We start from the raw sequence: 24,595 nt of genomic DNA on the forward strand, positions 1-24,595 counted from the left end.
ACAAAAGTTCATTTCAGTAGGGGTAATAGACAGAACCCTGCACCCTGGAATTTGCTACAGTAAAGGAAGATGGTAGAGGGTAACCCTGCACCTTACTGATGGGCAGAAGATCTGCAGTGGAGTAGTCTACCACACCTAGTGCTACTTTAAAAGAAAAGCTTCCCAACTTTGATATTAATGTTTTATTGAAAAAGGTACATGAAAATCACCTACGTACACAACCCCAGGTCAACATAACAAGAAAGCCTTCTCACACCTCCTTCTGTCTTACAAAAGCTTGAATTCTTTGGAACAATGTCTTGCCTATTCCAGCAACAGGATCCCAGTTAACTTGGTTCCTTTTCCTCCAGGCTCAAAATAAAATCGAACTCCTCTACCAAAAAAAGGGGGAAAAGAAAGCAAAGAATTAGGAGGTGTGTCTCTTAAACAGGGAGGTTGTGTCAGACATTTCATATTGTTACTGAGGTAGGTTGTCATTCATTCAAAAACTATGGAATGTTTTACTATGTGCCAAGCACTGCTGGGCACATAGTAATGAGTAACTCCAGACCTATTTCCTCCTTCGTGGATATTATAGGTGAGTAGACAGGCTCAAAGAGGTTAAATACTGTGCCCAAGCTTAATCAGTAATAAATGTGAGTTCACGTAGTCATTCTAGTATGTGAGTAATATAAAAGAAAGGGCCCACTCTTACCTTGGGTCAGGGGCTGAATTGAGAGTCTCTGGCGACTGAAGAGAGCCATATTTTTTAAGGGGCCTCCAGTGGCTTTGTGAGCTTGGTGATGGGTTTTGAGCTCAGCCAGGGTGATGAAACGCTTCATCATCCGAACAAATTGTACATCCACCTATGTGACAGAAAGCGTATGGGACAGAAAGACACGTGCAGGTAGATTCTGTCCACTGTGTGCTTTAGCTTCTTATGGGAGGTTCTTATAGGTAGGGCTACCAGTGTTCTGTTCCTATTCCCAAACCAGGGTAACCTCATCTGAGTAAGAACTGGACTCTATACCTTGACCTAAAGACACCCCACACCTTCTTCCTCCCTCTCTTTGTCCATTCTTTTCCTTTCATGAAATAGGAAAAATAGTAATCTTTACCATGGACCATTTGGGGTTGTCTTCCTTGCTGGATGGGTCATAATGGGGATTGTTTTTCTCAAACTGTGTGTGGTCTGGGTAAGCCTCCTTCACAATCTGAAAACAAAACCAAGTCTCCAATCATTTGCCTGTACAGTCAGCTCCATGGCCATTTTTAAAAAAAATTTTTTTTTTTTCAACGTTTATTTATTTTTGGGACAGAGAGAGACAGAGCATGAACGGGGGAGGGCCACAGAGAGAGGGAGACACAGAATCGGAAACAGGCTCCAGGCTCCGAGCCATCAGCCCAGAGCCCGACGCGGGGCTCGAACTCATGGACCGCGAGATCGTGACCTGGCTGAAGTCGGACGCTTAACCGACTGCGCCACCCAGGCACCCCTAAAAAAAATTTTTTTAACGCTTATTTATTTTTGACAGAGAGCATGAATAGGGAGGGGCAGAGTGAGAGGGAGGCACAGAATCCGAAGCAGGCTCTAGGCTCTGACCTGTCAGCACAGAGCCCGATGTGGGGCTCAAACTCATGAACCAACCGTGAGATCATGACCTGAGCCAAAGTCGGATGTTTAACTGACTAAGCCACCCAAGCGCCCCTCCAGGGCCAATTTTTAATTCTAGTCTGACTTTCACTTCTGACCCTGCACATTCTAACCTCTTTGGCTGTGCTGTAGAGCCAATGAAGGCTCATATATCTGGAAATAATATACAGGCAAGCATAGGAATCAATCTTATTTTGATAAAATCTTAAAAGTAATGTTCTAAAGGTTATTATTGATGCCACTGTCTTTCCACCTGCAGTTCATAATTTTATCCTAGTAACTTCTGATCTGGAAGAGCTATCATCAGGCCTGTTTTTGAGTGAAAGACCAAGGCACAGAAATGAGAAGTCTGTACCAGCGGGACCTGAAATGAAGGCCTTGTTATAGTCCTTCTCATACTGAAGAGGCCTGAGTGGTGACATCAGGGATGGGGAGGAGGGTACTTCTTTTTTGTTAACTGATTTAAGCTTTGTTCCTTTATATCTACATGAGTAAGTTTCCCTGAAGGGAGAGGGATTAAGACCAATGCCTATACAACTGACCTTCACAAGTCCTGCGATGCCTGGCTCTTTGCAGTTGCTATGGTAGAAGAAAGCTTCTTGCTCCAGCTTCATGGCTCGAAGGAAGTTCCGGGCCTGTCCCAGGGGAGAATAAACAACTACCTTCCTCCTCACCCACTGGAAAACACTAGCTGTTAGTGGAAATCAAGTCTGCTTTCCTTAGATGAGGTTTTCTTTTCTGCAGCTTGCCTTTACCGAAACACCCAGACTTGTATCCAGACCATTTGCAAACTGCATGCAGAGTAATTAAGGTATTTTTGAATACATTTTCTATTTTATTATCAGGGCCGTTGGCCAAGAGATTTTGCTACTGAATAAGTTATGGAAGGAGGCAGGTGTTTACCCAACGCCTGGGTCTCAGGCCCTGCTTTTACCCTCTTACCTGGTAGTTGCGAACACCATCCCAGCATGCTGTCTGTTTGGGCTGTGCTTTAAGATCCTCGATGCTGAACTAGGCAACAGGAAATGAACCCATTCATTACACAATCTTGACGCCAACTGGAAATAATATGGAAGTAGATAGTTTCTTCTACTACCCTACACTGTGAGGGTGCTACTTGCTATAGTGGGAGTATGTAGTTTACTGGGAAGTAGTTCCGCAAAGCCACTTCTGTTGGGCACATGTAAGTAAGCCTTGTATTAACTTGTTATCCTTGTTAATTAAGAAGATCAGTTGAATGGATAATCCAGATGATAATGTGTTGGTTATTTGTATTTTACTCATTAAGGTACTATATATTTCTTCTATAATATTTTTCTCCAAGCTATCATTAAAATTGGTTTATATTAATTCACTGAATAAATACTAGCTGTTGGCAGAGAAATATGTAGGATTATGGCAGGTGGCAAGAGTAAGGCAACATAAGATTGAAATGTTGCCCAGGTCAGGGTGTGGCAAACTATAGGTTTTAGGCCTGATTTTGTAAATGGTTTTATTAAAACACACCCACACCATTTATTTACATGTCGTCCATAGCCACTTTCTTGCAACAGCAGCAGAACTGCAACAGCAATGAGAAGACCTGAAAACCTAAAATATTTATTATGTTGCTGGTAATAAACCTTGCTGGTTTTATTCCTTATTTCCTTATTATCTTTCCCTTAACTCTACCCTTCAGAGAAGCTGGTGGACTCTGTGGTGTCCCATATTTATTTCTTACCTAAAAAAACAGCTTGAAGGGATTAAAGACAGGTACCTGGTCTCACCTTCACATCTACACCTTTCTCTAATCGGCTTTCTGCCTCTGACTTCATCAGCCAGTAACAACTTAGATTCTTCCCACAGGTTTTAGAGGCTGAAGTCTTCTGAGGGCTGGAGTTAACCACTTGAGCTGATGCCCCCACTGGGTTCTTAGTCTTGGTACGTTTTCCTGCTGGTCCCTTATTGTCTGCAATAGAAACAAACAGCAGAAACTGGTCATGCTGGCTGAGAAGTAATGTTGCATTGTGGGGAAACCACATGCTTTGGAGTCAGACCTGGATTCAAATCCTGGATCTGTCGATTACTAGCAGTAGCAACTGAACTGCTGAACTTCAGTTTATCTATAAAAATGGGACAGGAATGCCCATCTTCACAGGGTATCTTCTGGATTATCCATTCAGTGGGATAAGAATACCTTAGATGGTTGTGGGTTAGGATTGACAGTCCTAGCAGAGTTCTGACTTGTGTTAAGTAATTTTCTTTCTTTACCTCACTCTCTTCTGTGCCCTTGCTGAGGCTATTTCTCTCCAATGAGGAAACCAAACACCTACTCCACAAACTTGTTTTAGAGATTAAGTACAATAGTGCTAACAATGGGTTTAGACAATGCCTGGCATTATAATAAATGCTCAATAAATATAAGCTATTATTATAATTATCATCTCATAGTTCTTTTTTGCTTGCTCACTGTGCTTTGTGGCCTGCTTCCTTTCAGCTCCTTGAAGGTGCCAGAAGAAGCTGGATAAAACAGCTCATTCTGTACTTTGTAGACTTGGCAAAGATGACTTTATCCTAAGAGAATTAGAGAAAATGTTCCTGGAACATATTAGGCACTCAATAGCTTAATATGAGTTGTTAAATCCATACTCTATGACGGACCCTAAGCTCTATTTGTTACCCTAACAGTAACTCAGTTAATCTGTATAATGAGATATTCTGTTCATCTGCTAAATGTGTCCCAGATTACACACTTAGTAAACAATATAATCAGGAACTGTCCCCTGGTCTATCTGGATCCACCCTTAATGACTGTACCACACTGCCTCTGAATTTAGTCCCACCTCTCCTACATCAGCCCTCATTAAGTATCATTTATGGGTGTCTAATACTCAGAACCTCCCTAGCCTAGTTGATCAGGTGGTCCCTTTGGAGGTAAGCACACTGCAAATACCATTATGTGTTGTTAAATAACACAATGTATTGTAGTCAATCTGGAACTTCTGCCATTCCCAAAAGTACTTTGCTTTGTTTCTGCACTTCATCTACTTAGAATGCCATTCATTCTTGTGAATATAAAAATGTCATTGCATTTTCTCTGCCTGAGGAAAGACTTCCCGTTCTTTAAGGCTAGATTCAAGTTCCACTTCCGTTTCTGGCAGTCCTTACTGCCCTCACACCCTTAGCCATCTAGTTTCCTAGACCTTTTCACTCATGTCTGTTTGCATTTTCCATGACAGCAGAACTAGGCTTTTTTTTTTTTTTTAATTTTAATGTTTTATTTATTTTTGAGAGAGAGCGGGACCGGGAGCTGGGGAGGGACAGAGAGAGAGGGGAACAGAAGATCTGAAGCAGGCTCTGCGCTGACAGCAGCAAGCCCTATGTGGGGCTCAAGCTCACAAACTGTGAGATCATGACCTGAGCCACTGTCTGACATTCAACGAACTGAGGCACCCAGCAGAACTGTATGTTATTGACCTTAGTACAAGCCACCCCTTATCTACTATTGCTTTAATGAACAAACAAGAAGCTCTGGGTATAAGCTTGGTGGGAAGAATAAAGAAGATGGAAGTCAATTAGGAATAACGTAACAGAAAATCCACAAAAGGATTCTCCCGACAGACAGGGAGTTGAAAGTGAGCAGTACGAAACAGGTCCTAGAGAAACTAGGGCCGCCTTTTTGCAGCCTAGGTGCAGCTCACCTGGCCCAGCAGGCTCGGCAGACCCAGCCAGCCTCTTCCGGGGTCTCGGCATGGTTCCCCTGCGAGGGCTGAAGTGCAGAGGATTCTGGAATCAACCAAGAGTACAAGAGGCAACTCTGAATCTGCCCCCAGAAACCTGTGCAAAGCAAGATGCAGACAATGAGAGGAAGCGGAGTTTCAGTCCCGAGGGTCTTTTGCGGACCTGGACTTGGGCCCGTCAATCCTTCCCCCAGTTATCTATTCCATCTTGCATAACCTGCCGCTAACGTCTCCTCGGTTCGTAATCTGATTCTTCTCCCATTTATTCACCATTCTCCCGCTACACTGACCCAAAGGCACAGCCTACACAACCCCAACCAACCACCCCAGGCTCCAGCACCTGGTCAACAGCGTCCCAGTGCGGAGCATCAAGACCCGGCTCTGTTGCGCCGAGACCCTGGCGTCTCTGGGAATTGTAGTCCTGCCTCTGGAGCAGGCCTCCCTGAATCTGGCCTGTGAGGGTCGCTGGATGCACTACAGCTCCCAGGGTGCACTGCGGGCCTGGCTCCTGCAGTAGCGAACGTAACCCGCTTGCAGATCCTGTGTGGACCAGGGGCTACTATGTTTCGCAGAGGCTGCTGGAGGCTGGGAAGGCCGCTCATCTGCCTGCGTGGTGGTCTGCAGGTCCCCGCCCAGAGCGGCCGCCGGAGCTTGATCTCCTGCATCGATCGTAAGTCTCTCCCCCGGTGTGCGGGGAGGGAATGCAGTGGTCTGAGCGCCCGTAGAGCGCATTGTCACCCCTGGCTTGTCGTGGGCCGTCACCGGGGTCATCACCCCAAGGCCCACCTGCCCTCTCCCAAGTCGGCTTTCCTCGCTGGCGGGTCACCCCATCCCGTCCACCTGGCTGGCTTCCCTTGGCCGCCCTCACTCTCTGCTGTTTCCATCTGTTGCGCCCCTGGCCCTCGTCTATTACTCTTCCACCCCATCCCCTCCGTGGTCGGGAAGCCAGGCGTCCGAATTTATGCTCCAGGCCTTCTGCTTAAGCCCTGTCTTTCCTCCTGCCTACTTCACAGGGGCCCTCTAAAGATATATTAAGATAGGAAAATACTTTGTAGTTACAGCTTAATCTTTGCTGCTGATGCTGTTTGTTAATTGTTCAAATCTCCTTAAACGTAGTTGATATTATCGACTTCTTGATACATTTAATACGTTTACTTGTGAAAACAGTAACTAAGGGTTTTACCATTATCCTCACAACTCTGAGGTAGATTCTGTTACGATCCCTGCTTCCTGATAAGGAGTGGATATAGAGAGAGGTGCAGAAACTCTTGACTTTGTTTCATTTTATTTTGTTTTAATCATAGGTCATTTAAGGGTCATAAAGGTAGTAAGAATGTAAAAAGCCTGGTGCTGGTTGTGTTAGATGAAGGAATGCTCCTTCCTTATGTGACACAAGATTTGCTCACATAAATTTTATGATGTAACACCTAAAACCTTTTACTATTGAAATTCCTGCAGGGAAAATAATTATTATTGCAAATGGGAAACTATGAGAATTGACAGACCTGAATGTTTTTAAGTACCAAATAATTTGGATGTGAAGAACAGAGAGTGATAGGGGCCTAGGCTGACTAGGGATAGATACCCAGCCACTTTGTGATTCTGTCAAGTACCTAACCACATTTTTTTCTTCTGAAAAAAACAAAAACAAAAACAAAACAAAACAAAAACCTTTCGAATAAATGACACTTCTTCATTGTAGAATAGGTGATGAATCCCTTAGATTACACCCAGATCTATAATATACACTAGTATAGAATACTGTTTTCTTCTCCATGTCCTAAAACTCCTTCATAAGTTGCTGCCCTGTTCTAGCATTTAGAATTTGGTAAACAAAATTACCCTTGCTGATACCAAGGCAGGTAAGGAATTGTTCTGGCAACAAATAGATTAAATATTAAATAGATTAATATTAAATAACAAATAAATATGTTGGAGTACTTCCATCAGCTAGTTGTGTAACTTCAACCAATGAGGTACTTTTTCACCTTTAAAAGAAAGTATCTCTTAATCAGTAAAATTAAAGGAAATTGTCCTTTAATGTATCATTCCACATATTAGAATATCAAATTAATGGGAGTGATTAACAAATATTTCTTTGTTTCATTGCATAAGTGAAAAGTGATTAAGACAATTATGATTTGTATTGTATTTTATGTATCATATATTACATATATACTCATTATGTATACTTTCCTCATTCTACAGATGAGGAAATTTACTCAGTATATAGTGCAGCCCCCTCATTTTACAATGGGATAACTGAAGTTGATTGGGGTTCCTGACTTACCTTATTATGTAAGAGAAATGCTGTATTAGGTCAACTGTCCCAGCTTTGTGGTTCTTGCTCTTGGCAATATCCTTCCCTGACCCCTGTCCTGGAACTGAGTGTATACAATCTTGCCCACAGCTTCCATGGGACTAAATGAAGAGCAGAAGGAATTTCAGAAAGTGGCCTTTGACTTTGCTGCCCAGGAGATGGCTCCACATATGGCAGAGTGGGACCAGAAGGTGGGAGTTCTCCTTATGGCTAGATGTTCCAAAAATGCCTCATGTGGTGACCAAGATCTCCTTGTAGTCCTAACTTTTCAGTGTTTATTCTCCATGCACAATTCTTACTGCAGATTAGAGTACTGGTAATGGCGTGATTCCTTTCCTAGAAACATCCTCATCATCTTGTAGAGACCTGTTGGTTGTTTTTTTTTTTAACTAATTAATTATTTAAAATGTTTATTTATTTTGAGAGAGTGTGTGCAAGTCGGGGAGGGGCACAGAGAGAGGGAGAGAGAGAATCCCAAGCAGGCTCTTTCCTGTCAGCTAATATGGAGCTCCATCTCCCCATCATGAGTTCATGACCTGAGCCTAACTCAAGAGTTGGTTGCTTGGGGCGCCTGGGTGGCGCAGTCGGTTAAGCGTCCGACTTCAGCCAGGTCACGATCTCGCGGTCCGGGAGTTCGAGCCCCGCGTCAGGCTCTGGGCTGATGGCTCAGAGCCTGGAGCCTGTTTCTGATTCTGTGTCTCCCTCTCTGTCTGCCCCTCCCCCGTTCATGCTCTGTCTCTCTGTCCCAAAAATAAATAAACGTTGAAAAAAAAAAAAAATTAAAAAAAAAAAAAAAGAGTTGGTTGCTTAACCAGCTGAGCCACCCAGGTGCCTAAGACCAGTTTGTTTTTTTGTTTTTTTGTTTTTTTAAATTATACAAAGATTTGGACACTCTTAAAACCAAGGCAATTCTGATAATAAAAAGAAACTTTAACACTAGAAAACCAGTACTTCCAGAATGCGTTTTAACTGTTATAGGTAACAAATAGCCTGTTATCTTAAGGGAATACTACAGTCTCCCAAATGCAAACATCTTAATCCCCCATTGTGCCATTTAAAGAAAAGTCCATCTGTGAATCACTTATTGATGACCCTGGTTTTTTTGTAGGAGCTGTTCCCAGTGGATGCTATGCGGAAGGCTGCTCAGCTAGGCTTTGGGGGGGTCTACGTACGAACAGATGTAGGTGGGTCTGGACTGTCACGGCTCGATACCTCTGTCATCTTTGAAGCCTTGGCTACAGGCTGTACAAGCACCACAGCCTATATAAGCATCCACAAGTGAGTGCCAAAGCTTGGTGAGCACAACAAAGTGCTCATACCAATTGACTGCGAAATTTCAGATAAAGAGAGAAAAGTTCATCTTTGAAGGTTGACTGCCGTTGAGGAACCTAACTGTAAAAGTTCACACTAGGCCTGCTATTGCCTCTTGGACTGGAATCTGTCATGTTGTATGTTGCTTGGAGAATGAGGTCTGTCAGCTTTCTCTCAAATCCTAGATTGAGCTGGAACCAAATAGACTTCTCTAGGACAGTGCTTAGGGCCCTGATCCCCTCTTCCTCAACCCAAAGACAAAGCCTCCAGGAATTTGCAAAAGTACCTATATAACTCTTTGATTTTTAGGGACCTTATTGAACCTAAATAGAAGTAGCATGAACATCCAAGTGAGAAATACCTTGACCCTGATTATCTGTGGGAACTGCGTGTTCCGGGAATATGTTTTAACCTAGGCCTTTCCTTTAAAGTTGAATTTCCTCAGTGGCAGCTTTTCTCTTCCCACTCTCTCTTCTGCTTCACTCTGCTTTGCTACCTGTGTTCTCCTTCCCCAGACCTTCCCCCTTCAGATGTCTTTTTCTCCATATTAACTCTGTCATTGTTGTTTCTTCTTCTTCTTCTTCTTTTTTTTTTTTTTTCCTTTTGGTCTTTTCTTCTTGGTGTACCTGTCAGCATGTGTGTCTGGATGATCGATACTTTTGGAAATGAGGAACAGAGGTACAAATATTGCCCACCGCTCTGTACCATGGAGAAATTTGCTTCCTACTGCCTCACTGAACCAGGTGGGTTTGCCACACTGCCAGCAAGATGAATCAGGAGATGCTGCCCAGGCAAAGCATATAACCCTTATTTACCATGAAGTTCATCCATTCCTGTGGCCTGATGTCACAAGACTCAGAGGCCTCTAGGCCAGAGTCTCTCCAGGCTGTCGACTAGAACTTCCTTGTAGGAAAATAATCTGATTGCTGTCCACCATTTTCACCAAATACAGAGAGTTCCTTTGGCTGTTTGAGTTTCAAAGTAGGAAACACTGAGCTGTTTGTTATAAGGAAAGATTTCCTTGGAAATGGAGCTGTGCTGGGTCTCCCTTAACTTCACTGACTTTGTCTCCTACCCTCTCTGCTTCCTTTTGATCCCTGCCTTAGGAAGTGGCAGTGATGCTGCATCCCTTTTAACCTCAGCGAAACAACAAGGAGATCATTACATCCTCAATGGCTCCAAGGTACCAGCATACCCATCTTACAGAATTGTTCCCATCTTCCTGCTGATATTACCTAGATCCTTGCTCTCTGCGAGTTAATATTTCCTGGGATTTTTACATGTTGGGTAGAGAACCTCTGACCTATTTCCCTTTATTTACCTTCACTTTCTATCTCTTTTTCAAGTTTATTTATTTATTTTGAGAGAGGGGGAGAGAGCGTAAGTGGGGGAGGGGCAGAAGGAGAGAGACTCCCAAGCACACTCCACACTCAGTGCAGAGCCCAACACAAGGCTCCATGTCAATGACCTTGAGATCATGGCCTGAACCGAAATCAAGAGTCAAACGCTTAACCAACTGAGCCACCCAGATGCCCCGCTTTCCCTTTCTTCTGATCTGAGTCCAGATAATTTTGCTCATTTTTGTTTATCCTTTTTATAGTCTCATCAGCTAGATCCCTGATTCCCCAGTCAGCACAGGTTCTTTTTACCCCTTCTTCATTTCTCTGTGCCATCATATACCTCTTAGCAACCTACTGTTGGGAGAATCCCTATGTTTTCCCAGTTGTTAGGCTGCAGGAATGCATGTGTTTTCTGATCCTTGTGCACCCCCTCTCCAACCACCAGGCCTTTATCAGTGGTGGAGGTGAATCAGATATCTATGTAGTCATGTGCCGAACAGGAGGACCAGGCCCCAAAGGCATCTCATGTATAGTTGTTGAGAAGGGAACACCTGGCCTCAGCTTTGGCAAGAAGGAAAAAAAGGTGAGTGGCTAATGGACATGAATCAATTCAAGTTCAAGCAATTCAAGAATCTGTTACCTGCCAGACCTACCTCTGTTCTATTTATTCTGTTTGAATAGGTTCACATACTTGCTAACTTGCATTGGAGGCAGTTGCTCCTATTACAGTTTCAACAGGAGCAGGTGAAATAAAATAGGGCATGTCTACAGAAATACTATGCCACTGGCAAAAATGGTGGAGTTTGTCAGTAAGTTCCATAAGCCACCTGTCATTTTAGTGTGAGGGATTTCTCTATTGTCTGCCTCACCTCCACTTTTGACTTGTGTTTTTTTTATTTCATTTTTTTTAATTTTACTTATTTTTGAGAGAGAGAGAGAGAGGAAGAGTGCGAGCCAGGGGAGGGGCAGAGAGAGAGGTAGAGAGAGAATCTCAAGCAGGCTCCATACTGTTAGCACAGAACCCAGTGCAGGGCTCGAACTCGTGAACCATGAAATCATGATCTGAGCCAAAATCAAGAGTTGGACGCTTAACTGAGCCACTCAGCTATAGCCCCTGACCTGTGTTTTTTATCCAACTTATTTTAGTGCACACTTTTATCCCAGGAAAAAATACTTACAGAAGATCTGTTGGTGACTAGAAGTCTCAGGAATGAAAAGCATATCAGCCACTTCTTTAAATAAAAATAAAATAAAACTCATTGGAGATGATTATGGGTATTTCAATAATTTAAGAAGAAGGGTGTTTCCACAGGTGGTTTGGAAAGACATTTCTAGGATTAAGAAATCCCCTAGTCAGGCCATGAACAGTAAAACTATGGTTACATAACTGTAGCTGGTGGTAAGATGAGACCATTCAGATTTGTTAAGGCAGGTGACCAGAATTGTCATCTGCCTCCAATATGTACTGTTACAGTTATGACTTTGGGGGAGAATTTAGGTAATGAAATGACCCCTAAATGTATTTCTTCGTTCATAGCTCCTAGGGTTTCCATATTTCCCTTCATGAGCCTTCCTGATATTTTATAAACTGCCAAAGAGTTAGAAGTTTTAGTGCCCCTTATCTTTATAGGATAATAGGTTTTTACTAGATTCCTGCCATGTACAAAGCCTGATGCTGGCTCCTGGGATGGGGAGGATACAAAAGTCACTCCTAGCCTTGTCTGAAATCATAAGACATATGCTGTCTTATGTGTATAATGTATGTGAAGATATACAGCTATAGGATATCTTAATTCTAGGAATGTCTGCTTTGGGCCATATGACATAGATCAACTTACATAGTCTGGCACATAATTTTACAGGATTGAGTTATGATGATTCAGGTTGTCTGTGCTTATAAAGGTAGTGATAATTGTTTCAACACACAAGGGTAGTATCTACCTCGGTATTCTGTTGACAGAATACCAAAGCTATCAAGGTTAGTGCCTAGAGAAAAGTTATAAATAAGTTCCAGAAACAAAAAGTATATCTTTTCCTCCTTTCATTTTCTATTTTCTCTCACTTTTTAAGTGTATACATTTTCTTTTTTTGTTGTCTTTTTTTAATTATTAGTTTTGCTTTGTATATGTTTCAACGTAAGGGAAATCTGGAAGGACATCTCTTTATGCATTTGACAGCTGGTGAGTGCCCACTGTGTGCCAAGCATTCTTCTAAACAGTAGGGATGGAGCAGTGAACAAAGACAAGCTCTGCCCCCATGGAATTAACTTTCCAGCAAGCAGAGACAAGTCACAGACAGGTGAATAAGCAAGGTGCCTTCTGGAAGTGTTCTCTGCTACAGAGGAGATAAAACAGGTTGATAGGATACTGATTGAGGAGAGTTTGGGAGCTTCTACAATAGACCTGAACTCTGAGAGGTCATGACTTTTGAGATGAGATCCCAAGTATATTAGAAGGAACAACCATAGGAAGAATTCTGGGCAGAGACAACAAATAGACAGATGGCCTATTTGGGAAATGGAAAAAATGTTCAGTATGGTCCTAGAGAAGTGAGCAAAGAAGAGAATGGTGTAGGTGTAGGATGAAATTGGACAGCAAGCAGGGCCTTGTAGACCGAGATGAAGAGTCACCCATTGATCCCCATGGTTGACCTGACTGTTCTGGTGACCCAAGCAGCCGGCCTTTCTCCCTGTTCCATGCCATCTTTCCTGCAAGTATGGCTGTGACTTGGTATATTTAGCACATTGTATAGCTGAGAGCTTTAAACTACTAGTTTTGCATTGACTTTATGGGAAGGTAATGAGGACTTTATCTTGGATTTAATTGTTAAAAGGTTTTGCATAGGAGAATGAGTTTTGTCATAGGAGGGCTGGAAGTGAGGACTCTCAGAAGAGGGAATGAAGATAATATGTAGAACAGAAGTCAAGAGTGACAGAAGGAATGGGCTCTAGTGGTAGTGGTCTAGCAGTTCAGGGCCTTCAGAAAGGGAAAGGGGGTATCTGTTCTCACTGGCTAAAGCTACCCAGGGGCCCAGATAGGATTAGGAAAGGAATTCTCTGCATAGGGGAGGAAGGTAGATGTTTTTATAGTAAGGGGTTAGAAGTGAAGAGGTAGCAGGTATTTGTTTTGGGCTCTTTAGAAATATTTTTAAAATAATAATTTTTGTTTCAGTCTTGCTTTCAGGTGTTTATTTGGGGAGATAGGTTCTCAGGTAACCCCTGTACAGGCCAATATTGGGAGGTTTGAGACTTGTAGAGATTATGGGAGCCTAAAAGAGAAGTTCAGTGTTGGCTCAAGTGACCTAGAAGGCCTCAGGAGGTTTCATTTAAGCCAGACTTTGATAGAGAGAGCAGAATAAGAAAAATATGGATTGAAAAAAACCTAGTGGCACAGTACACAGACCAGTTTGAGTTGAGACTACCAATAGGTGACCAATAGAAGAAAAGGCTGGTAAAGAAGGACGGGCCCAAATTGTACAAGACCCTAAATGAAAGGTTGAGGAATAAAGTTTATTTGCCAACAGAGGGAGCTATTGAGTGTTTTTATGTAAAGAAATGGTCATGTAAAGGCAGTAGTGTTTACAGAGCTATACGAGAAGTGGGAAATTTTACATAGTCTTGTGCTTTTCAAAATCTGCCTCATTGAGCCTTAGGGTTCTTTGAAACCTTGAAGTACCTCGAAGAAGAGATGAGGAGGATCAAGTAGTGAGGGCCTTTATCTATTTATATATGAGACTTCTGAATAAGATTTTATTTGAAGAAAGTGGCCCTGTGGGCTTTCCAGTCCAGTTCTCTTACATAAAGGAAAACCGAGGCCCCAAAGAAATCAAGTGATTTGTTCAGAGATAAATACAGCTAGTTTCATAACATGGACTACATCTTAGGTATTTAGAATTCTCTCTGGGCTCATGGCTGACATATTCAGGGATGTCCTGGTAAATCGGCTCTCCAAGAAAAACAAAAACCAAAACACTCATATGTAAGGCCACCAACCTGTTATCACTGAATGCCACGTTAGGAAAAGATGTGTGTAATTGGCTCATGTGAGCTGCTGACAGCACGTCATTAGATCTCTCTGCAGCCAAACACTCAACCAGGTATTGCCAGCACAGTGAGTGTTATTCCTCTCATCTAATGATAACAATCTTAGAAGTAACACTAAGCTTTTAAAAGGAGAAGTGTGACTGTATTCTTGATAATCCTTGTTATCCTTATAGAAGGACAAATCAAATAATCTTTATATTGTCTGTTTTTTTTTAATGTGTATTTATTTTTGCGAGAGAGAGAGAGAACACACAAGCAGGAGAGGGGCAGAGAGAGAGGGAACAGAGGATCCAAAGGGGCTCTGTGCTGACAGCAGAGAATCCAACATAGGGCTCAAACTCACGAAATGTGAGATCATGACCTGAGCCAAAGTTGGACACTTAACCAAGTGTGCCACCCAGGCGCTCCCCCCCCCAACTTTTTTTTTTAAATAAAAGAATATACTTGTAGAGGGACTAAAAATTAGGACAGTTCTGCCCCAATCCTCAAAGAAATTGTGAGAAATGTTTGTGGATAGGTTAGTCTGGTAAAGTAGACATTAGAAACCAGATAATATGTTAAAAAATGTTTCACTGAAAAAACAATCTATGACAATTGACAAGTGTTTAAGTCTGAACTTTTGTATTTTCTCTGATTTTAAGTTCTCAAGGTCTAAGTCCCAGGATAATGGAACCTGTACTTCACAGGGTTTCATCAACAGAGAACGGTGCCCTAAATGCTGCCCTATTGGGCAGCCATACAGTCCCTGATTTTTGCCAGGTGGGGTGGAACTCACAGCCAACCCGTGCCGTGATCTTTGAAGACTGTGCAGTCCCCATGGCCAACAGAATTGGGGATGAAGGGCAGGGCTTCATCATTGCCATGAAAGGACTGAATGGAGGGAGGATCAATGTTGGTGAGAACACAACAGGATGGGGCAGGGAGGTAGCGGGCTCCAGCAGGCAACACTGTGCTGACTCACTTGAAATGTTGGCACTCTTCCTTTCCAGCTTCCTGCTCTCTAGGAGCTGCTCATGCTTCGGTCATCCTCACCCGAGACTACCTCAACGTTCGGAAGCAGTTTGGAGAGCCTCTGGCCAGTAACCAGGTCATTTCCCAGATGCCCCTGCATTTGCTTTCAGCTCTGTGTGAGATCTGCTTTGTGGTCCACATCCTCTAGGAGGGTGAGGCTGTGATTTCTCGTTGGAATTTTGCCCCCATCTTAGAACTTATGTTCTAATTTTATCAGTAATCTTTTTCAGGAGGTAATATTGAAGTGCAGGGCAAGTGAAGTGGTCTTAGAACTCACAAGGTGATACATTTTCTCTGTAGAAAATACATTTCTCTGCAAAGTCTGAAGAAGACTTTGAAGCTTGGGGTCACTTAGAAAAGGTACCTCATCAGAGAAGGCTTATGGAGGTCCCCAGATCAGGTGCTGGTCTAAGCCTGTCTATCTTGTCTGGTTCTCTTCTCCCCTGTTGCTGCAGTACCTGCAATTCAAACTGGCTGATATGGCAACAAGGCTGGTGGCCTCGCGGCTGATAATCCGCAGTGCAGCAGTAGCTCTGCAGGAGGAGCGGGAAGATGCAGTGGCCCTGTGCTCCATGGCCAAGCTCTTCGCTACAGATGAATGCTTTGCTGTGCGTGATGGTGCCCTCTGGCTGTCTTGGGTGGACAGGGACCAGTTTTTGGGTCCAGGGATGTTGAGAGCCATTAGTTAACTCCTCAGATGCTGCAGAGATCGCCTTGGGGCTTACGGATATAAATGAACAAATGAGAGGTCTGCTTGGGAGCTGACTTTTTATCTGCCCTGTGCCATTGCACACTCCACTGTGGCACTGTCATTTGATTGTGTTCTAGATGAGACACTTCTTTTGGAAGAAGGTTCAGAGCCTTCCAGTGCCTCTTGTTCAAATTTAGCACTATGCTGTGTTTAAATGTCAAGGGCTAAGCCATTTCCACATGAGGCTGCATTGCCACTAGATGACACCATGACTTCACATAATCCCAGCCAAAGTGCTTGTGGGCAGCCTCTCCCCTGCAGATAACAAGCAAGAAAAGCAGAGCTTTCTGAGTTGCCTGCCTGGTGGGAACTGGTAAGTTCAGTAGTTGTTGTCCAATCACACAGAATACAGAGCCCCTTTTTGAGCTTGGCTGGTTATCTGTAGGTTGTTCTTCCTCATATTAGTTTACAGGAGGCTGGGGTGGAAGGAGAAGCCACTTATTCCATAGTCTTCCCAAAATCAGAGATGTGTAGTCCCTATCTCCCTGCAGATCTGCAACCAGGCTTTACAGATGCATGGAGGCTATGGCTACCTGAAGGACTATGCTGTTCAGCAGTTTGTGCGGGACTCCAGGGTCCATCAAATCCTAGAAGGTAAAAATTGCCAGAGGTTATTCTCCAGAATGGTTATAGGGTCACCACTTTCCCTGGCCTGTCTGTCCCTGTGCTGGCTGGTTCTCAGGGTACCATCAGATCCTGTCTGTCTTTTGCCTTCCTCCTTCCTCTTTTTCCTGACCCTACTCTGGAAGTGCTTTTTGATGCCATACAAGAGCACTATCCTGGGAGTCAGGAGGCTCTGCTTTGTCACCAGAAATAAGCTGTCAAATCACTCCATTTCTACTCTTTTTCTTTGCAAACTTTAGAGAACATTCAAACTCAGATAATACATGAGAAAGCATTTTGAAAACTGCAGTAGTAACTGTTCTTTGCTCTCATAAAGTACTTGGTCCTCAAGGATCCCCAAACTTCGGTACAGTAATTAACACAGCAAATGTGAGCTAATTTGATCACCAGGAACCTCTATAAATTCATATCTCTATAATATGACTAATGGATTTTTCAGTAAACTAAATCATATGGGTATCTTCTTGGCAATCACAGAGTGGATTGGGCTGGGAAATGTGTAAGCTGTTGGGAGTATGGCTCAGGGCATGGCCTTCTCCACACTCCACACCAGTGACTCCTGTCCCAGTTAGTGTAAACAGCCAGGGGTACTTACACTGTAGGAGAGCCAGATGGGGCAGAGGCTTGTCTAAGTGACTTTCAGTGGTGCGATGTGGGGCTGCTTCCATGGTGGCAGAGGAGAGGCTTGTGGGCATTGGTCTCTCTGCCATTTTCAAAGCATTCTTCTCAAACCTGAAGAAGTGTCAGAATCACCTAGAGGGCTTGTGAAAACAGATTGCTAGGCTCTGTGCCCAGAAGTTCTCACTCAGTAGGTCTTGGGTAGGCCTAAAAATTTGCATCTCTAACAAGTTTTCAAACGAGACTGTCACTGTGTGTCTGGGAACACCACTCTGAAACTGAACCCACTGCTCTGGTGTGATGACCAAATCACAGCTTGTAAAAGTTAGAGTTCGCTTTCTTCTGCAAACCCCATTCCTGAAGCACATCGATGAGGTCAGTCACTCTTGCTCAAATTCTTCTGATTACTCCTGTGGTTGTTTCCTTACCCAGCTTTTATGAGTGTGTGAGACTTCACCTTTATTCCAACTCTGCCTTTTAACCTTGTAAGAAGAAATGGGAAAGGCCAGATACATAGATTTCAGGCCATGCCATCATCCACTTCTAGAAAATTTGGGGCACTGGTCTTGATCACTTTGTTTCATTGTGGACTTCGTTACTGGATAAATCTGAAATTTTGGCTTGGTTTTATTCAAGATGTGTGATTACTCATTCTTCATGGGGGTTCATATTTCTCTTTGCATTAAAACCCACTGTAAAAATGAAGCAAAAAGTTGACCCCTCCTTTCAGGGAAAATGTTTTTGTTTGTTTGTTTTTTTAAATTCAGTGTTGGGGCGCCTGGGTGGCTCAGTCAGTTAAGCAACTGACTTTGGCTCAGGTCATGATCTCACGGTTCGTGGGTTCAAGCCCTGCGTCAGGCTCTGTGCTGACAGCTCAGGGCCTAGAGTCTGCTTCAGATTCTGTGTCGCCCTCTCTCTCTGTTCCTCCCCTGCTCATTCTCTGTCTCTCTGTGTCTCTCACAAATAAATAAACGTTAAAAAATTAAAAAATAAAATAAAAAATTCAGTGTTTTTGTTTGTTTGTTTGTTTGTTTTAAGATTTTATTTTTAAGTAATCTCTACACCCAACATGGGGCTCAAACTCACAACCCAGAGATCAAGAGTTGCATGTTCCACTGACTGAGCCAGCCAGGCATCCCTAAAATTTATTTTTCTGATTACCAATGAAATTGGTATATTTATTGAAAACTCATAAAATATAGGAAAAGTAAAAAAAAAAAAATGACTCATGTGTCAACATTCAGAATTCGTATTTTAGATTCTTTATATATGTAAGTCCAAAATATCTCCTTTGGTGCTTTTTCTGTGCTTTTGTAGGTGCATTTTCTTTATGTGAGGCATAGTGGCCATACAATATTATAATAGTTTCAGGTGGACAGCATAGTAATTTGACAACTGAAATAGTTTGAGAAGGAAAGGTATTAACTCTTCTTTAATGTTTGTAGCTGCCCAGTCCTCGACTTTTTGTTGGGAGGTTTTTGATTGCCAATTCAATTTTGTTACTAGTAATCAGTCTGTTCAGATTTTTTTTAGGCTCCATGCTCAGCACAGAGTCCAGAGCCAGGCTTGAACTGACATCCCTGAGACAAAGACCTGAGCTGAGATCAAGAGTCAGACACTTAACTGACTGAGCCACCCAGGTGCCCCCAGCCTGTTCACATTTTCTATTTCTTCCTGATTCAGTCTTGGAAAATTGTATGTTTCTAGGAATTTATCTGTTTCTTTCTTCAGGTTGTCCCGTTTGTTCACATATCATTTTTTGTGGTAGCGTCTTAAATCCTTTATGTTTCTGGGTGTTGGTTGTAACTTCTTATCTTTTATTTCTGATTGTACTTATTTGAGTCTTCTCTCTCTTTTTTCTTTTTTTTTTTTTTTCCTTAATAAAGTTAGCTAGGCGTTCATCAATTTTGTATATCTTTCCAAAGAACCAACTCTTGGTTTCACTGATCTTTTCTGTTGTTTTTTTAGTCTCTATTTCATTTATTTCTACTCTGATCTTTGTTATTCCTTTCCTTTTACTAACTTTGAGTTTGTTCATTCTTTTTTACAAATTCCCTTAGGTATACAGTTAGATTGTGTGTTTGAGATTTGTTTATTTTTAATGTTTATTTTTGAGACAGAGGGAGAGACAGAGAGAGAGCATGAGGAAGGGAAGGGCAGACACACACACACACACATGGAATTTGAAGCAGGCTCCAGGCTCCAAGCTGTCAGCACAGAAACCGACACAGGGCTCAAACTCACAAACCACGATATCATGACCTGAGTCCAAGCCAGACGCTTAATCAACTGAGCCACTCAGGCAACCCTGAGATTTGTTTCTTGAAGAGGGCCCATATCAGTATAAACTTGCCTGTTAGAACTGCTTTTGTTCTGCCCCAAAGATTTTGCAATGTTGGCTTTCCATTTTCATTTGTCTCATGCTATTTTATTTATTTCCTTTTTGATTTCTTCATTGACCCATTGGTCGTTTAATAGCATGTTGTTTAGCCTCCACATGTTTTATACCATCGTGGTTGAAAAAGATGCTTAATATGATTTCAGTCTTCTTAAATTTATTAAGACTTGTTTTGTGGCTTCACATGTGATCTGTCTCAGAGAATGTGCCCTTCCATGTACACGTGAACAGAATATTGTGTTCTCACATTTTTGGATGGCATGTTCTGTATATATCTGTGATATCCTCAAGTCCTATCTGTTCTAAGGCGTCATTCAAAGCCATTATTTGTTTATTGATTTTCTGTCTGGATGACCTATCCATTGATGTAAGTGGGGTGTTAAATTTTCTTACTATTGTATTACTGTTAATTTCTCTCTTTATGTCCATTAGTATTTGCCTTATATATTTAGGTGCTCTTGTGTAGGGTGTGTCAATATTTATAATTGTTATATCCTCTTGTTCGATTGATCCTGTTATCATTATGTAATTACCTTTTTCGTGTTTTGTTGTAGTCTTTATTTTAAAGCCTATTTTGTCTGATATAAGTATTGCTTCCCTAGCTTTTTAAAAAATTTTCATAAGGTGCCTCGTTAGCGCAGTAGGTAGCGCATCAGTCTCATAAAAAATTTTCATTAGTATAGAAGATCTTTTTCCATCCCTTCACTTTCAGTCTGTATGAGTCTTTAGGTCTGAAGTAAGTCTCCTATAGACAGTTTATAGATGGATCTTGTTTTTGAATCCATTCAGTCACCTTTTGTCTTTTGATTGGAGCATTTAGTCCATTTATATTTAAAGTAACAGTAATATTGATAGCTATGTACTTATTGCCATTTTGTTAATTGTTGTCTGGTTGTTTTTGTTCAGTTTCTTTTTTCTTTTCTTTCTGTCTTCCCTTGTGATTGATGACTTACCTTAATGTTATGCTTGGATTCCTTTCTCTTTATTTTTTGTGCATCTCTTACAGGTTTTTGGTATGTGGTTACCATGAGGTTCATGTATAACACCGTATGTATATAGCAGTCTATTTTAAGTGATGTTTGCTTATATTCAAACACATTATAAAAGCACTACATTTTTAGTACCCCCCCATTTTATGTATTTGATATCATATTTTACATCTTATTTTATGAGTCCCTTAACTAATTTTTAGATATAAGTGATTTTACTATTTTTTTCTTTTAACCTTCACACTGGCTTTATAAGTGATTGATTTACTACCTATATTACGTTTGCTTTCACCGGTGAAATTTTTCCTTTCATAATTTGCTTACTTCTAGTTGTTGCCTTTTTTTTTTTCAACTTAAAGAAGTTCCTTTAACACTTCTTATGAGGGCAGTTTAGTGATGATGAACTCCATTAACTTTTGTTTGTCTGGGAAATCCTTCATTTCTCCTTCAGTTCTAAATGAAAGCCTTGCCAGTAGACTATTCAAGGTTTTAGGTTTTTTCCCTTTCAGCACTTTGAATATATCATGCCATTCCCTTCTGGCAGCAAAGTTTCTACTGAAAAACCGCTCTTACCTTTCTGAGTACTTTCCCTTTTATATAACTATTTGCTTTTCTCTGGCTGCTTTTAAGATTTCTCTTTATATGTAATTTTTACTATTTTAATTATATTATATTATATTATATTATATTATATTATATTATATTATATTATATTATATATATTATATGTCATGGTTTATCTTGTTTGGGGCTTCCTTTTCTTCCTGAAACTAGATGTCTGTTTTCTTCCCCAGAGTACGGAAGTTTTCAGCTATTACTTCTTAAAATAAGTTTTCTGCATCTTTCTCTTTCTCCTTCTGGGACCCCAATAATGCAAATGTTAGTATGCTTGATGTTGTCACAGAGGTCCCTTAACCTATTTTTTTAACTCTTTTTCTTTTTGCTGCTCATCTTGGGCACTTTACACACTACCCTGTCTTCCAAATTGCTGATCCATTCTGAATCTTCTGATGTTAATTCCCTTTAGTGTATTTTTCATTTCAATTACTGTACTCTTCAACTACTTTTTGTTTTATATTTTATGTCTCTTTGCTGAAGTTCTCACTAAGTTCAAACAGTCTTCTCTCAAGGCCGTGAGCATCTTTATGATCATTATTTTGAAAGTTTATCAAGTAGATTGCTTATCTGTTTTATTTATCTGTTCTATTTATCAGTTCTTTGACTGAGGTTTTGCCTTGTTCTTTCATTTGGAGCATATTCTTGTCTTCTCATTTTTGTTTTTGTATATTAGATAGCCCAGCTGTGTCTCCTGGTCCTGAAAGTAATGTCCTGGATAGAAGGCATCTCCCTGGTCACTAGAACCAAGCATTCCAGGGCTGTCCCCTATATAGGATGTATGTGTCCTACTGTTGTATCTGTGCTGCTGGGTGGGGTTAGCCCCCACTGTGGCTGGCTACCAGGCCCAGCTCTGGGTCATCTGGGGGTGCTAGTGGGCAGCAGTCACTTTGGGCAGGAGCGGGTACTGATCTAAGGTGACCTGCTGGATATGGTGGGTGGTATCTGCTTGGAGGGACATCTATCTGCTGGGTTGAGTGTGTTAAGCAGGGAAGGTCTGCGGAGGAATGCCAGGGTGGGACAAAGAGTGCTGGCAAGGTAGGTGGAGAGTGTCAGATCTTGGTCCTACAAGCATCTAGCTAACTAACCTATAGGAGTACAAGAAAAATGCACTTGCCAACACTTTCATTCCCAAAGTTCCTACAGATCCCTGTCCCTCTGGCACACACTCAAACGTTAGTCATTAAGCCTCCCTCATGTATGGCCCAGGAGCTTTTCAAACAACTACCTCTGTCCTGAGCTCCGAGTGACTGATATTGTGTGTGGGCCCTTTCAGTTTCCTGTAGCTCCCTGGCTCTCCTGGAGTTAAGCCCCACTAATTTGCAAAGCCAGACAATATGGGGCCTCATCTTCCCAGTGAAGATCCCCAGGGCAGAAGGTGCCTGATGTGAGACTTGAACTTTTCACTCCTCAGGAAGGACCTCCACACCTGTGATATCTTCCTGCTTATGGGTCACTACACTGGGGTGTTTTGGCTCCTGACCATCTCTGCCCTTCCTACCCTCCTCAATGTGATGTTTTCTTTATATCTTTAGGTGTGGAATAGCTGTTCTGCTAGAGTTCAGGGTCTCAGAGTCAGTTGCACTATATGTAGTTTCAGCCTTAGTGTGTCCATGGGAGGAGGTAAGCTCAGCATCTTCCTACTCAGTCATCTTCCCTCTCCCAAGAGAGGTGTTTTTAAGGGTACGTTTATTTCTTACTTCCTGACATTTTTCTGTGCTTTGGAAAGCAGTCTGTGATAATCCCATCCCTCTCAGTGTTAAAGCAACAATTGTAGTTTACACCTACTCCTATCCTGAGTGAGGCTTGGAGCACACTAGTTAGAGGTTTACGGAGCTCTCAGACTTTGCTGCAACTAAATCCTTATTCTTTCTGTCCTTGCAGGTAGCAATGAAGTGATGAGGATGCTGATCTCTCGAAGCCTGCTTCAAGAGTAATACCCAGACTTGATGTTCAGGCATGACAGTTAATGTACAACTTGAATGAGCATTGAGTGGTTCATGTGGACTGTTGTGTTCCAGTTGTGTCATGGATTAGATTGGAGGCCTGAGCTCTTTCACCTGGGCCCTTCATCTGTGTGTTGAGAGCAGCATCAGCTAAAGGACTGGGACAGAGTCTTGAGCAGAACTGGAGGAGCTGCCCTAACTGGGAGTATCACAAGTAGACATACTACCTTGTTTTCCTAATGCAGAAAGGTGACCAGTAAAGATTCATCACCAAATCAACGTTCTCTCTTGGATCTACATTGTCTTGACTTGTGTGCATTTTGCTGGTTCCCCGAATCCTGCTCCCAGGGGTCTGGATATTTCCATTGAGGGTTTTTCCTGATTATAAAGCAAAGGTGTGGGAGAGGAGAAATGGAGAAAAATGTAGTTTTATCTTTTGCTGTCCTCTGTACCTCAGCTAAACATGCAGAAGGTTTCTGTGGGTTGCATTTTCTTTGTAGTACTGCTGTGAATGTGAATCATGATAAAATGAATATTCAGGCAACCTAACTCCTGAACTGTGATTTAGGGGATAACCATACTTGTAGACTTGTGAACATCAAAGGCTGAGATTATGTGGAACTCTGAATATTTTTTATATTCTTTTTTAGAAGTATATGATCTAGGAATGTTATTCAAGTTTCTATAACCCTTCCTGATAAATACTTTGAGCATATTTTTTTTTCTGCATTTTTCTTTCCTTTCTTGAAGTTGCTCCTCTTTATAAATATTTTAGTCATTATAAATATTTTAGTCACTACATTGATAAATAAAATCTATCCCCCTCAGTATCATCTCTAGTTCTGTTGAAGTTAATTTTTATTTTTTTTTAAATTTTTTAATGTTTTATTTATTTTTAAGAGAGAGAGAGACAGAGTATGAGGGGGGGGGAGGGTCAGAGAGAGAGGGAGACACAGAATCTAAAGCAGGTTCCAGGCTCTTACCTGTCAGCACAGAGCCCGACACAGGGCTTGAACTCAGGAACCACGAGATCATGACCTGAGCCAAAGTCAGATGCTTAACCAACTAAGCCACAGGTGCCCCAAAGTTAGTTTTTATTTTATCCTCTAAGCCTTTACAACAATTTTCAAAAATTTTTTGATACTTAATTAAACATTTAACTAGATTTTGGAATAATAAAAAATCTCTCCTTAACCAAAGTAGCTTATAAATAATAGGCTCCTTATATTACTAGTGGATTTGTAAATTAAGAATTGTTTATGGGTTACCTGAGTGGCT

The 24,595-nt window shown here is 41.8% G+C and overlaps 2 protein-coding genes across 6 annotated transcripts; one reads left to right on the forward strand and one right to left on the reverse strand.

Annotated features, from left to right (window-relative positions):
- Positions 1-167: 167 nt before the first annotated feature.
- THYN1 (thymocyte nuclear protein 1) lies at positions 168-5,733 on the reverse strand. Of its 3 annotated transcripts, XM_047070212.1 has the most exons (8): positions 5,693-5,733; positions 5,314-5,449; positions 3,400-3,581; positions 2,576-2,644; positions 2,176-2,310; positions 1,098-1,193; positions 695-845; positions 168-373 (listed from the first exon to the last, which is right to left on the reverse strand). In XM_047070212.1, exons 2-8 carry the CDS (start codon positions 5,363-5,365, stop codon positions 327-329), a joined length of 732 nt encoding a protein of 243 aa, XP_046926168.1. In that variant the 5' UTR covers positions 5,366-5,449; positions 5,693-5,733; the 3' UTR covers positions 168-326. The 3 variants fall into 3 exon arrangements, with proteins under 3 accessions (XP_046926168.1, XP_046926169.1, XP_046926170.1); XM_047070213.1 differs by lacking the exon at positions 5,693-5,733 and having other exon boundaries at positions 2,176-2,268; positions 5,314-5,465; XM_047070214.1 differs by lacking the exons at positions 2,176-2,310; positions 5,693-5,733 and having other exon boundaries at positions 5,314-5,476.
- ACAD8 (acyl-CoA dehydrogenase family member 8) lies at positions 5,671-23,596 on the forward strand. Of its 3 annotated transcripts, XM_047070209.1 has the most exons (11): positions 5,671-6,022; positions 7,763-7,863; positions 8,781-8,950; positions 9,617-9,726; positions 10,090-10,166; positions 10,769-10,906; positions 15,125-15,260; positions 15,355-15,452; positions 15,832-15,984; positions 16,619-16,721; positions 23,256-23,596. In XM_047070209.1, exons 1-11 carry the CDS (start codon positions 5,914-5,916, stop codon positions 23,306-23,308), a joined length of 1,248 nt encoding a protein of 415 aa, XP_046926165.1. In that variant the 5' UTR covers positions 5,671-5,913; the 3' UTR covers positions 23,309-23,596. The 3 variants fall into 3 exon arrangements, 1 of the variants encoding a protein (XP_046926165.1); XR_006960505.1 differs by lacking the exon at positions 23,256-23,596 and having other exon boundaries at positions 15,832-16,440; positions 16,533-16,697; XR_006960506.1 differs by lacking the exon at positions 23,256-23,596 and having other exon boundaries at positions 15,832-16,440; positions 16,602-16,686.
- The last annotated feature ends 999 nt before the right edge of the window (positions 23,597-24,595 follow it).

Source organism: Lynx rufus, unplaced genomic scaffold (assembly GCF_022079265.1).
Source record: "Lynx rufus isolate CCGP_SWC_20201006 ecotype Redwood Valley unplaced genomic scaffold, mLynRuf1.p SCAF_9, whole genome shotgun sequence".
Lineage (NCBI taxonomy): Eukaryota > Metazoa > Chordata > Mammalia > Carnivora > Felidae > Lynx > Lynx rufus.